Consider the following 11,940-nt stretch of genomic DNA (forward strand, 5'->3'; position numbering starts at 1 on the left):
CAGGCTAGTTAGGAAGTTATTGAATTACTCTAATAAAAGATGATGGTGGACCAGATTAGGGTGGAGGCAGTAGAGATGAGGAGAAGAATACAGATTTGACAACTATTTAATAAAAGTGCCAGGGCTTGGTAGTGCCAGGAGTAGGGTGGTGAAGGAAAGCAAGTGTCAAGGATACTTGAGCAGATTCCTGGCTTGGTGTTTGGATACAGCACCATCACTGAGGCAGTAAACACTAGGAAAGAGGTATGTCTTGGGACTTGGAGTAACGGAATTGGTGCAGTATTTCAACCAGAAGTGTCAAAGAAACATTCAAGTGGAACTATCCAGCAGGTAAGTAGGTATCCCATTACTGTGAGAAACACCCTTGTTGTTTCTGCTATACAAAACAGCAGCATGAGTAACACACCATCTCCATTAATGTGGGGATATATACATAGTAGGAAACAAAAGGGAAAAGAAGACTACTATGTTAAGTGTTTCCTGCCCTTCCTGGATACTGTTATTTCAGTCCTCTGCAGCCCCAGTGAGAAGCAGACATCACAACTAAGGACATACCAGGGGACTCTGCAAAAAGCTCAAACTACCCCCTTGAGGTGAGTTGCAACCTCAAAGCTGCCTTCTCAAAGCTCTCTTTTAACATCTTATCTGTGTAGAAAGCCACCCCTTGGGAACCACAGAGCCTGGGATGCCGAAGAGTTCTTCATAGGGACTATGTGAACTAGCAAGAGCAACTTCTCTACTACTTCTTTTTATTACCCATCTCTTAAGTAAAGAACTAGACTGGACATTAATATTGGTTTACAAAATGGGTATTTCTTTGCCAAGCCACCAAGTCATTGCAAAGGGCAGATGTGAAATTACCTGGCTGGTCTCCAATAGAGCCACCCAATGTCTTCTTTGTAAAGCCTGCCCTAGACACTTGATACTATCTGAACTGCTCCCTCAGACTTCAGCCAGATATTAAAACCACAGGACAGTGGTTGTAGAGTGTGGAATCTCCCCAGTCCCCCCATTCCTGGAAAAATCTCCCCAGAGAATAAGAATCTCTACCCCCTACCAGATGCAAGAATTAGATTTTCACTTTACTATTCCCCTGACCTACTCCTTTGCCTCTCCAAATCAATTAAAAGTTTTTACATGATACTATAAAGGTACAGGCTTTGGAGTCAGTAGACCAGAGTCCTCATCCTGAGTAGATCTAATCCTGAATAACCAGAGTTCTAATAGTCAGCTGTGGGACCATCGCCAAAACAAATTACCTCTTTGGGGCCTCAGTTTTCTCATCTTCACAATGGCAACAACATAATAGGGACAATAATCCCTATCTCACAAGGTGGATGTACAGAAAGTTTTGGGTCCCTTCATCATCCTCAGTTAGCCAAGATCACTCTAATAGTTTGGGCTGGGTTGGGGGGCATTGTACCACAGTGGAACAGGGCAAGTCCTTGTCCCCCACCAAGACAGTCATCAGCTGATGTTGCCAGTCATTCCAGGATACATTTACTCTCACCAGAAAAGCCCGGTCCAGCACATGCCCAGGAATGTCCTCTTGGTTTTCCTGTTGAGACCCTTTCTTCCCCCTGACCTCAAAAGAAACCTTCTTCTGGATTTCCTGACTGTCAGCTGGTGCCTGAAGCACACTCTTGGGCTTCTTCTTGAGGTTACATTTCCGAGCAACTAACCAGTGTCCTCGGCCTGTTGAGAAGATCAGAACAGTGAGGAGGAGCAAACTCCTCTAAAGCTACAACTAGTGTATTTACAGAACATTTACCTATAATACCAAAACCAAAAATGCTCATTACCTGATATGCACCAGACACTGTGCTGCTGGTGGCGGTGGTAGGGGAGGTGGGATGTCTGCATACCTACCTCATTTAATTGGCCCCAAACCATAGTGAAGGAAAAGTTATTGTCCTCATTTTTACAGATGAAAAGGCTAAGACTCAAAGAGGCTTGTCCAATTCTTTCCTCCTTACTTTTGTCTCCAAACGCTAATTTTCCTTCAAGACTCCAGATCACGTGATTTCCTGTTCTACAAATCCATCTCTGACCCTTCTCAAAGGAGCTGATGATTCTTTCCTATGTCAGCTTGTTACTCTCCCATTGGTCATCTCTTGGGTAAAGATAAAATCCTGCTACAACTCAATGGGCTCCATCTTGCTAGACCTTACCCTGGATCCTGTCATTACAGCATAAAGGTTGTATCAAGAGCTCAAAAAGAAAATGATTGGACAGTTGGAACTTTAAAAAAATCTAATACATGTTCACTGTAGAAAGAACTCAAAAATTTATGTGAGCAAAAAATAAGAGGTTTACTAGTAAGCTCACCTAACAAAATTCATGACAACATCATAGAATCTGTTCTCTCCTACATCAGTTTATTTACTCCAAGGCATTCATTGAAATCTATAATTATTTGTTCACTTGTTTATTGTCTGTCCTAAACTCCAGAGAGCAGGTTTCATCTGATTGACACACCTCAGTATTCCCAAGGCTTACAGAGCTTACTATATTGTGAGCATGACTGAATGAACGGCTGAATGAATGCTGAACTACAGCAACTACCCACAACTGCTCATCCATACCTTTTTCTGAGCATTTACATTGTGCTAGGAACTAGAGCTGTGGAGATGAATAAGACAGAGGCCCTGACTCAAAGGAGCCTAATAATAGAATAAGTGCTGTGAAAGCACAGAAAGGGGAACTACTAGCCTAGGGCATGAGCTAGATCCAGTAAGTTTGACTTGATGGAGATGGAAAAAACAGGCAGCCTGGACAGAAGGAAAAGTACAAGTACCCAGAAGCATAAAAAGATCAGAAAGATACAGAACAGTATGGAGTTGTGGGAACCAGCTTGGTGCCTCTGACCATTGGCTCCTTGCCTTCAACGGCCCACTACCTCTGCCTCAGGGGCTTGCCCTGGCTCACCTGACCACCGCTGCCAATCCTGCCTCTTGGATGCAGTTCTGCCTTATGTCTCCCAGGAGTCATTTCCCATTCCCACTCTGGGCCTGACATTGCAGATGTTCAATTTCCCAGGTTTGCTCCCATCTGGCGCATGGACCTTTGTTTGTCCTCTTCCAATAGCCCTGACTCCTAAAGACTCTAGTGTGAGTTGGTTCCCAAACTCCCAAAAAGGTGAGAAAATAAGATCCAGGCTGTGTCAGGAGATGAACATGACAGAAAAGAGATGAGGCTGGGGAGGTCAGCAGAGTCAGATTAGAGAAGGTCTAGAGGACCAAAACAAGGGTTTATTGGGGTAGGCCTTTAGCACAAAAAGCAACCATGGGAATGTTTATCCCCCGGAATTTTTCATTTTGAGATCATTTAAGACTTCCAGAAAAGTTGTGAAAATAATAGAGTTCCTGTACAGCTTTCACCCAGTTGCCCTAATGTTAACATCTTATATAATCATTATATAATTATTGAAGGCAATAAATTAACACTAGTACAATATTAGTAACTAACCCATAACCCTTCTTTGAACTTTGCCAGTTTTCTCACTAATGTCCCCTTTCTGTTCCAGGGGGATCTCACATTTCATTTAGTTGTCATGTCTTCTTAGAATCTTTCAATCTGTGAGTATTAGTCAATTATTTTGTAGAATGTCCTTTGATTTGAATTTGTTTGATGCTTTCCCATAATTAGATGAAGGCTCTGTGCTTTGGCAAAACTACCACAGAAGTGACATGGTGCCCTTCTTGGCACATCCTATCAGATGGCAGGTGATGTCAATATGTCCCTGAGTTTTCAGCTTGCCTACCCTACAGATTTCAGTCTTTCCAGCCCCCATCATTTCATAAGAATTCCTTAACACAGATAATGTATGTGTGCATACACATATATGAATATGAAAACAGAATGAGTAGGATATTAAATACATATCCTATTGGTTCTATTTTGCTGGAGAGTCCTGCTACAACACCCATTAGAAGCGTACCTGTAAAAAGTATTATTGTGATCTTTTAACAGTGATTTTCTATTTCCTTCATTCCATCTATATTTACTAACTGAAATTCTACTGTTGGAAGAGCTGTTCCTTCTATACTTATTTACATATACAAATATTTATTTGTGTCAGTATGGGCTCATGAATATTTACTTATTGTATAGTTTACAACCCAATACTATCTATATTTATTTTGTGGTTTAGGTTGTCCTAACTTTAGCTATTGAGAGCTTCTTCAGGTTAGGTCCTCTGTCCTTCTGACATGCAATCATCATTTCTCTGAGCACTTCTGTACTTCCTGTCACTATACGACGTTCCAGGTACAATTTGTATTTTTCTGGCCCCAGCCTTGGAAACAACTTTTTCTCTGGAGAAACCAAGATCTATCCAGAAACCAAGATCTAGGGGCCATGTATACTCTTTGTGAATGAGGTGTTCTCAGTGGACCAGAAATATACATATATATATATATATACTAACACATGTAGATGCACATGGCTGTATTAATTTCTCTATTGTCCATCTCTGTGTGGAAGAGGGTGTGGGGATGCAATTGTGAGTTCATACTGAGAGCTCCACAGGAGGGTTTTAAACAGGTAGGTGGCCAGATGTCTCTATGTGATAAAAGAAATCACTCTAGAGAAGCTGGGAGGATGGATTGGAGGAGAAAGTTCTTCTAATATTCCACATAAAAAGTAACCAGCAAATTATTTCATCTAGAGTAAACAAGGGGTACTTCCCCCTTTCTCTACTCTTTCAAATCAACAAATCCAATCTGCTGAACTCATACTTCTCGGCAGTGTTCCATCTGTAGGGCTCTGCCCGGAGTTATGAGGAGTCCCTGCCCCATGGGAGTTTTTAACTAGATGAATGCTTGAAAAACTACTTAGCAGAGTCATTTTATATAGCCATTTTATTTAGGAGCTTGGCAGAGTAATAAACAGGAAGACAGCTCACAAGAGAGTATGGTCATTGAGGGCTGGAGTAGCTAGACAGGAAGAAGATCTGGGTTTTGTGGAATGGGAAAAGTTTGGATAACTAGAATGAGAGCTGGAACATTCTGGGAAAATAAAACAAGCTATGTGAAAAGAAAGTACTATGGGATATAGGCCATACATAAAGGAATGGGATTGTAGCAAAGGATAAGGGCAGTTTAGACTCTGAATACAGAATATCAGGTAATGGAGCCAGCAATGAGAAGTCACTGAACAGAATGGAACACTGTGGTTCGATGTGCATTTTAGAAAGCTCCCTGAGGCTACTGAGGGAAGATGGATGGAAAGGGATGGGGTCAGGTAGTGCAGGGAACAGTAATAAATGGATTGGAGAGGAAGGAATAGATGTGGGAGCTGGGTGTGAAGCAAAGGTATCAATTAGAGAAGTCACCTGACCTTCCTCTGGAGTCCGAAGGAGATTTTTGGCTGGAAAGCAGTTGTTCAGGTAAGGCTTCCCGTTATCCAGCTTGTATATTCCTGAAGAGGTCATTTCCCTGAGAGTCAAGAAAGGAAAGTGAGGAAGTAGAAGCACTGAGAAGGGGCACCATAGTTCTCTCAACCAATGTGGCTTGTGAGCTCACCAGGAGCATCATATCCTATCTCTGAGGCCCAGGAGTCTCCTGTTTCAGAAATGGGCTGGCTCTTTGAATGAAGAAGGAGACCAAGGGCCTTGGGTTTTTTGGTTCAAATCAATCCTAACTCATTGGAACACTATACAGAACACCTTTGGATTCAGACAAACCTGGTTTGAATCCTGTCTTTCCTCACTCTATGGGTATGCTCCTCTACCCCTCTGAGCCTGTTTCCTCACCTGTAAATTGGAAGTAGTAACACCTACCTTAATAGACAGATGAGAGGATCAAGTTAGAATGGTAGTGCTCAGTACATACTAAGTGCTCGCTAGAAATGTTCTTTGTTTTAACAGACTTCGGGGAAGAGGGGGCTCACGTTTTAGGCAAGATGTCATGAAAATTAATATATGAACTGCATAAATAGGATTTGAGAGATGAACTGAGTTTGCTAATAAAGAATAAGCTTTCCAAACAAAAAGGGCCATAGGACTAAGGGCATGGTAGTGGGCACATTTGCTGCAGTAAAGAAACAACTCAATCCAGGAAGGAGAAGGATGTATATTTGGGAGTTTGGGATAATAAGGCTACACAGAAAGGATGGTGCCTGCTCTTGAAGGCTTTTAGCACCAGGCCTAGGAGCTCAGGCTTCCCCTTGTAGGTAACTGAGAGCCATGGACGTTATCTGAGCTGGGGAAAGCCATGACCCAACCTGTGCTCTAGAGAGAGAGATCTGACAAAAATAATGCTAGATTGAATCAGATTCCATCAACTGGTCACTTAGTCAAGACAATTCTAGCTCAGAAAAACTGGTTTTTTTTTAAGATTTTATTTATTTATTCATGAGAGACACAGAGAGAGGCAGAGGCAGAGGGAGAAGCAGGCTCCCTGCAGGGAGCCCAATGTAGGACTTGATCCTAGGATTCTCGGACCATGCCCCGAGCCAAAGGCCTACGCTCAACCACTGAGTCACCCAGGCGTCCCCAGAAAAACTACTGTAATGTTACTTTTCTCTGTCTCTCACTGTTTCTCCTAAATATTTTACTCACCCACCTAGAATATTGCAACAGTCTTCTGATTGGATTCCCACTGAGCAAACTTGAGCCTGCTCTTGAAGGCCCCTGGAGTCCCATGTCCTAACCTTTCTAGCTCCAGTCAACGCCACTCAACAGGCTCAGAGAATCATTTTCTATTCTCCAAACACATTCAGTCTTTCCTGCCTTTGTTTCTTTGGACTAGAATAGCCTTTTCCATCTCACCTGGTTACTTTCATGCTTTAAGATTCAGTTCAGGGGTGCCTGGATGGCTCAGTTGGTTAAGCATCCAACTCTTGATTTTGGCTCAAGTCATGATCTCAGGTTTGTGAGACTGAGTTCCGCATTGGGCATGGAGCCAGCTTAAGATTCTGTCTCCCTCTGTCCCCTCCCTACCCTCTCCCTCTCAAAAAAAAAAAAAAAAGATGGTTTAAATGCTACTTCTGTTAGATATAAATCTCTAATGCAGGATCTAAATTTCTTAAATCTTGAGCTCTTAGAGATTTGAGATTTTTCTTTAAAGAGATCCAGCCAAAAAAAATAACAAAAACAAAAAAGAGAGACAGAGACAGAGAGAAAGAGAGAGACAGAGAGAGAGATCCAGCCAGGGGGCACCTGGGTGGCTCAGTGGATTAGGTGAGAGCTTTTGGCTCAGGTCATGATCCTGGGATCCTGGGATCAAGCCTAAGTCAGGCTCCTTGCTCAGCAGGTAGTCTGCTTGTGCCTCTCCCTCTGCTTGCCCTCCCTCGTGCTGTCTTGTTCTGCTCTCTCTCTCTCTCTCTCTCTCTCTCAAATAAATAAATACAATCTTAAAAAAATAATAAAGAGATCCAGGCATTCCCCAATTTGCTTTGAAACAACTGCAGATAACTTTCAGCAGAGTCAGAGACTTACCCTGTAAGTACCTGGCTAGGACAATGTGGTTCCTGAAATGAGGGTCTGGAATGAGATTCAGTAAAAGGAAGGAGTAGAGTGGAGAGATAGGATCAGATGTCCTGAGAAAATGTTTTCTGAAAGTGATAAATATGTAGAGTGGTGCAGTAGGAAAGGCAACAATTTTGTTGGAGATAGGAGGCTTAAATTTGAGTCTAGTTTCTGCCACCAAGCTGAGTGTCTAGGCAATCCCTTTATCTCTTCATGCCTCAAATTTCTCACATGTAAAATGAAGATAAAAACCTGTGCCTTGGAGAATTACTATAAGAAGTAAATGAGGTAATAAATTTTTAAAAAGCTTCTTTCTAGACATGGTCCAGATGCTATCCTTTCCACAACGTCTTCACTAAACCTTCTAGAGGGAAATCAGCTACTTTGGCTAAATGCTGGATTTTTTTTCCTAGCTCTTTCATGGCTGGAGCCCTTTCTACCTCAAAAGATTACTATCAATCATGAAGGGGTTCCTTCAGTGGTCTGTGAACCTCCAAGTCTGGAAACATATCCAATCCACCATCTCTCTTTCACCTCTGGGATGCTTATAGGAAATACCCAATAAACATGTGTGAGCCAAATGAAGGATAAAATGTATTCCCAGGGCCCAAAGGTTTTTATACATATTTCTGATCTCCCTAACTAGATTCTAAATTCCTTTAAAGGAAAAAGAGCACCTATGACACTCACTTCTTTATTCCCAGTACCTAACACAGTACCTAGCACATAACAGATCCCACAATTATCTGTGGAATAAATGAGTGATGTTGGTATCTCCTCTGGTTCAACACAGGGCACTATGAATTTTCTGACCTTTTACCATCCCAAAAAGGGTTGGATGCACTGTGTGTTCCCACAATACTCTATACCTCTCTTAGTATAATGCTTATCCCTTTATTATAATTGTTTGTTCCCCTTAATCAACTTCTCACCTGCTGTGGGTCCCCTGATATCTTACTTACCTATATAATTCCAGAGGCTACCATTGAACCTAGAATTCACTAAAAATGTGTTGGGAAGATGAACGGATAGATGGATGGGGAAAGATCGATAATCATTCAGTCAATCTGTCTTTCAGGAAATCTCTCTTGTGATTAACCATATCTATCTGCTACACAGGTGAATGGATGAATGAGTAAATAGCTGGCTGGGGAATGTTAGAGATGATGACTGTTGGGAGAAGACTCCAGCGACTTACAGTATATAAGGACCTTGATTCTGATCTGTATAGTACTTACTTGATCTTCAACTTTGGGAAAGACCCCTTGACTTCCTTTTTTTTTTGTTTCTTCACCTGTAAAATAGATATTACACTCCTTCTTAGCCTGCCATTCAGAGCTCTTGAACTTTCTCATTAGTTACATCCTACTCATGTTGGCTCCAAAACGTGTCTCAGCTGGGCTCCAAAATATGTCTCAGCTGGGGCCTTAAAAAAAAACCCCACAAAACTAAAGATCCCAGAAATAGATTGAGACAGAAACATGGACGGGAAGGTGGAACAAGAGAGTAATTTTGTGATGATGAAGTGAGGCTACAGTGCTTAAATAAGATGTGCAAATCACAAATCAGGAAGGAAGGATCTTTTAATATAATTAATACAAAATAAATCTATGTACGATAAAAACAGCAAAGACAGAGTTGAAAGATAAGACACAATTTGGGAAAAGATATTCGCTATACATAAATAAAGGATGACTTAGACTCACACCTGTGGAGGGCATAGAGACCCAGACACAACTAATTCATTGGGAAATTCCAAGTCACAGTAAAGAATACCAGGTGAGAAGGTGTGGATTTACAACAAATGGGCTAGGAAAGGCACATAATCCCCATGTTACCTGGTCTAGAAAGTAACCCTAAAGAAAGTATGAACTTTATCTGGATGGTAGGAAAAAGAAAGTCCAAGTTCCAAACTTAAAGGCTGCCTGCCTAGTTATCTTCAGCTACCTCGGGTCTCTATCTCAAACTTGAAGCAGCTAATCTCAGTGTTAATTGTAACGTCTCCCCCCACCCCTCTTTCTCACACATGCACACACAAACACACACAAAGTAATGATGCTCATTTACATCCATATGCTGCTCCATTCCTTTGGTCTATGACACTTCTGCCCCTCTTCTTCGCCTAGCTCATACAGACAACTTTCCTGGATCTCCCCCTCCTCAGGTTGACCCTTCTCTGTGCTACCACCTCAGTCCACCTCTTAATTGGAACACTCCACCATGCTGTAGTTACCTGTCTGTTCCCCACTCCTCACACTCCCAATTCCAGGCTGTGAGCCCCTCAAAGGCCAGGCCTAGGTCCTACCTATATCTTTATCCCCAGCACTTCATACAGGGTCTTGCCCATTGAAGAGGTTCAATGAGTGTTTACTGAACTAAACTGAACCATAAACTCAATGCCATGGAGTTCTTCATTCTGTCTGCAAAGAAGGAAAAAATAAGGATCAGGAAAGGTTTCACAGAGCAAGTGACATTAGAGCTGGGTCATGAAAAATGAGAAGGTGTAAAAGATAAAAAGCAAAAAGATATAGGGGTACCTGGATTGCTTCACAGAGGTGAAGAAATCTCGTATAATATTATTTAGTGAAAATGATTATCACACAAATGTTAGCTTCATCAAGACAGGTATTTTGCCTATATTTTGCATATTATTTAAGAATACATCCCGTGACCAGAACAGTGACTGCTACATAGTAAGCACTCAGTATTTTTTCAATATTTTGACACTTAGGAGGGATTCACAGTGATTAAAAAAACAAATGACCAAGTGCTGCAATGTAAGAGATCATAGTATAATCCCGTTATGTGATAACTCTAGGTCACTAGAATAGATGTCCCAAGAGAGTAGTGAACTCTTCCAGTATCCCTTAGTACACTTCAATAAATATTTATGGAGGGATCCCTGGGTGGCGCAGCGGTTTGGCGCCTGCCTTTGGCCCAGGGCACGATCCTGGAGACCCGGGATGGAGTCCCACGTCGGGCTCCCGGTGCATGGAGCCTGCTTGTGTCTCTGCGCCTCTCTCTCTCTCTCTCTCTCTCTCTCTCTCTCTCTCTCTCTCTCTCTCTCACTGTATGACTATCATAAATAAATAAAAAAATTAAAATCTTTTTTTTAAAAAATAAATAAATATTTATGGAAACACGGTGCCTGGTGGCTCAGGTGGTTAAGCAGTGTACTCTTGACTTTAGCTCAGGTCGTGATCTCTGGGTGGTGAGATCCAGCCCCACTCTGGGTGTGGAGCCTGCTTAAGATTCTCTCTCTCGGGGAGGACTGGGGGGCTCAGAGGTTGAGTGTCTGCCTTTGGCTCAGGGCGTGATCCTAGGGGTCCAGGGATCAAGTTCCACATTGGGCTCCCTGTGAGGAATCTGCCTCTCTCTGTGTCTCTCATGAATAAATCAAATCTTAAAAAAAAAAAATTCTCTCTCTCAGGGGCACCCGGGTAGCTCAGTTGGTTAAGCATCTGTCTGCCTTAGGTTCAGGTCATAATCTCAGAGTCCTGGGATAGAGCCCAGCCACTCCCTGCTCAGCAAGGAGCCTACTTCTCCCTCTCCCTCCTGCTTGTGCCTTCTCTCTCAGATAAATAAGATCTTAAAATAGAAAAAAAAAATCTCTCTCTCCCTTTCCCTCTGCTCCTTTGCCCACCTCGCTCCCCAGTGCACTTCCCCTCTCAAAAAAAAAAAAAAATTGTGGAAAAAAATGAATTAATAAAAATCTAGAATACTGTTACATCCTAAAGCTATTAAAAGCAGAGTGGCAGGGCAGCCTGGGTGGCTCAGCGGTTTAGCGCTGCCTTCAGCCCAGGGCCTGATCCTGGAGACTCGGGATCGAGTCCCACGTCAGGCTCCCTGCATGGAGCCTGCTTCTCCCTCCTCCTGTGTCTCTCATGAATAAATAAAATACTTTAAAGAATAAATAAATAAAAAGCAGAGTGGCAGAGGGAACATACCAAGGGGGGGGAGGGTCGTTAAAACGCCCTGGCTTCTAAACCAGGTTCTGATACATGCTATCCCGCCTTGGTAAAGCTTAATTTCCTCATCCGACCGGGCTGCTAAGGGACTACGAGAGGACGGCTACAGAGCCCGGCCGACGGTGGACACTCAGCAAATGTGAGTTCTCTACAGCACGAAAACATTACTAACACCTTAGATGACAGTCACCTCTCTCTGACAGTCAGAATCACCAGTAAGTGCTGTAACAGGGCTGGAGCTCCCGCCGCCCCTTTGGAAACTCTTTTGCGGGGTGAAGAGACTCCTAATTCCTCACGCAAACTAAGCTTCCAGCCGCACCTGCCTCCGTCGTCGCTTCCGCCTCCGAGGCGTCCGCAGAGGCTGCGTCCCGGCGACGCGGGCAGCGCGCCTACGACCCTCCCGGCGATGTCCGAGCGGCTCCACGGTGGCGCCTACCACTACCTCTTCTATCCCTTGGTAACCGCGACGCGGCAGCAGGCGGCGTAGGCGGCAACCGGTGG

At 43.1% G+C, this 11,940-nt stretch overlaps 1 protein-coding gene across 4 annotated transcripts in view; it reads right to left on the reverse strand.

Annotated features, from left to right (window-relative positions):
• Positions 1-11,928, reverse strand: part of XRRA1 (X-ray radiation resistance associated 1) — a 61,542-nt gene extending 49,614 nt beyond the window's left edge. For 3 of the 4 annotated variants that reach the window (XM_055320682.1, XM_055320683.1, XM_055320681.1), the window contains exons 1-4: positions 11,759-11,928; positions 8,710-8,765; positions 5,341-5,438; positions 1,511-1,695 (exon numbers count right to left, since the gene is read on the reverse strand). In XM_055320682.1, the coding sequence (XP_055176657.1) occupies positions 1,511-1,695; positions 5,341-5,434 (279 nt within the window). In that variant the 5' untranslated portion in view covers positions 5,435-5,438; positions 8,710-8,765; positions 11,759-11,928. Of the gene's footprint in view, positions 1-1,498; positions 1,696-5,340; positions 5,439-8,709; positions 8,766-11,758 lie in introns of all 4 variants that reach the window. The other variant, XM_055320684.1, reaches the window with a different exon arrangement.
• Positions 11,929-11,940: the final 12 nt, after the last annotated feature.

This window comes from Nyctereutes procyonoides, unplaced genomic scaffold (assembly GCF_905146905.1).
Source record: "Nyctereutes procyonoides isolate TBG_1078 unplaced genomic scaffold, NYPRO_anot_genome, whole genome shotgun sequence".
Classification (NCBI taxonomy): Eukaryota; Metazoa; Chordata; class Mammalia; order Carnivora; family Canidae; genus Nyctereutes; species Nyctereutes procyonoides.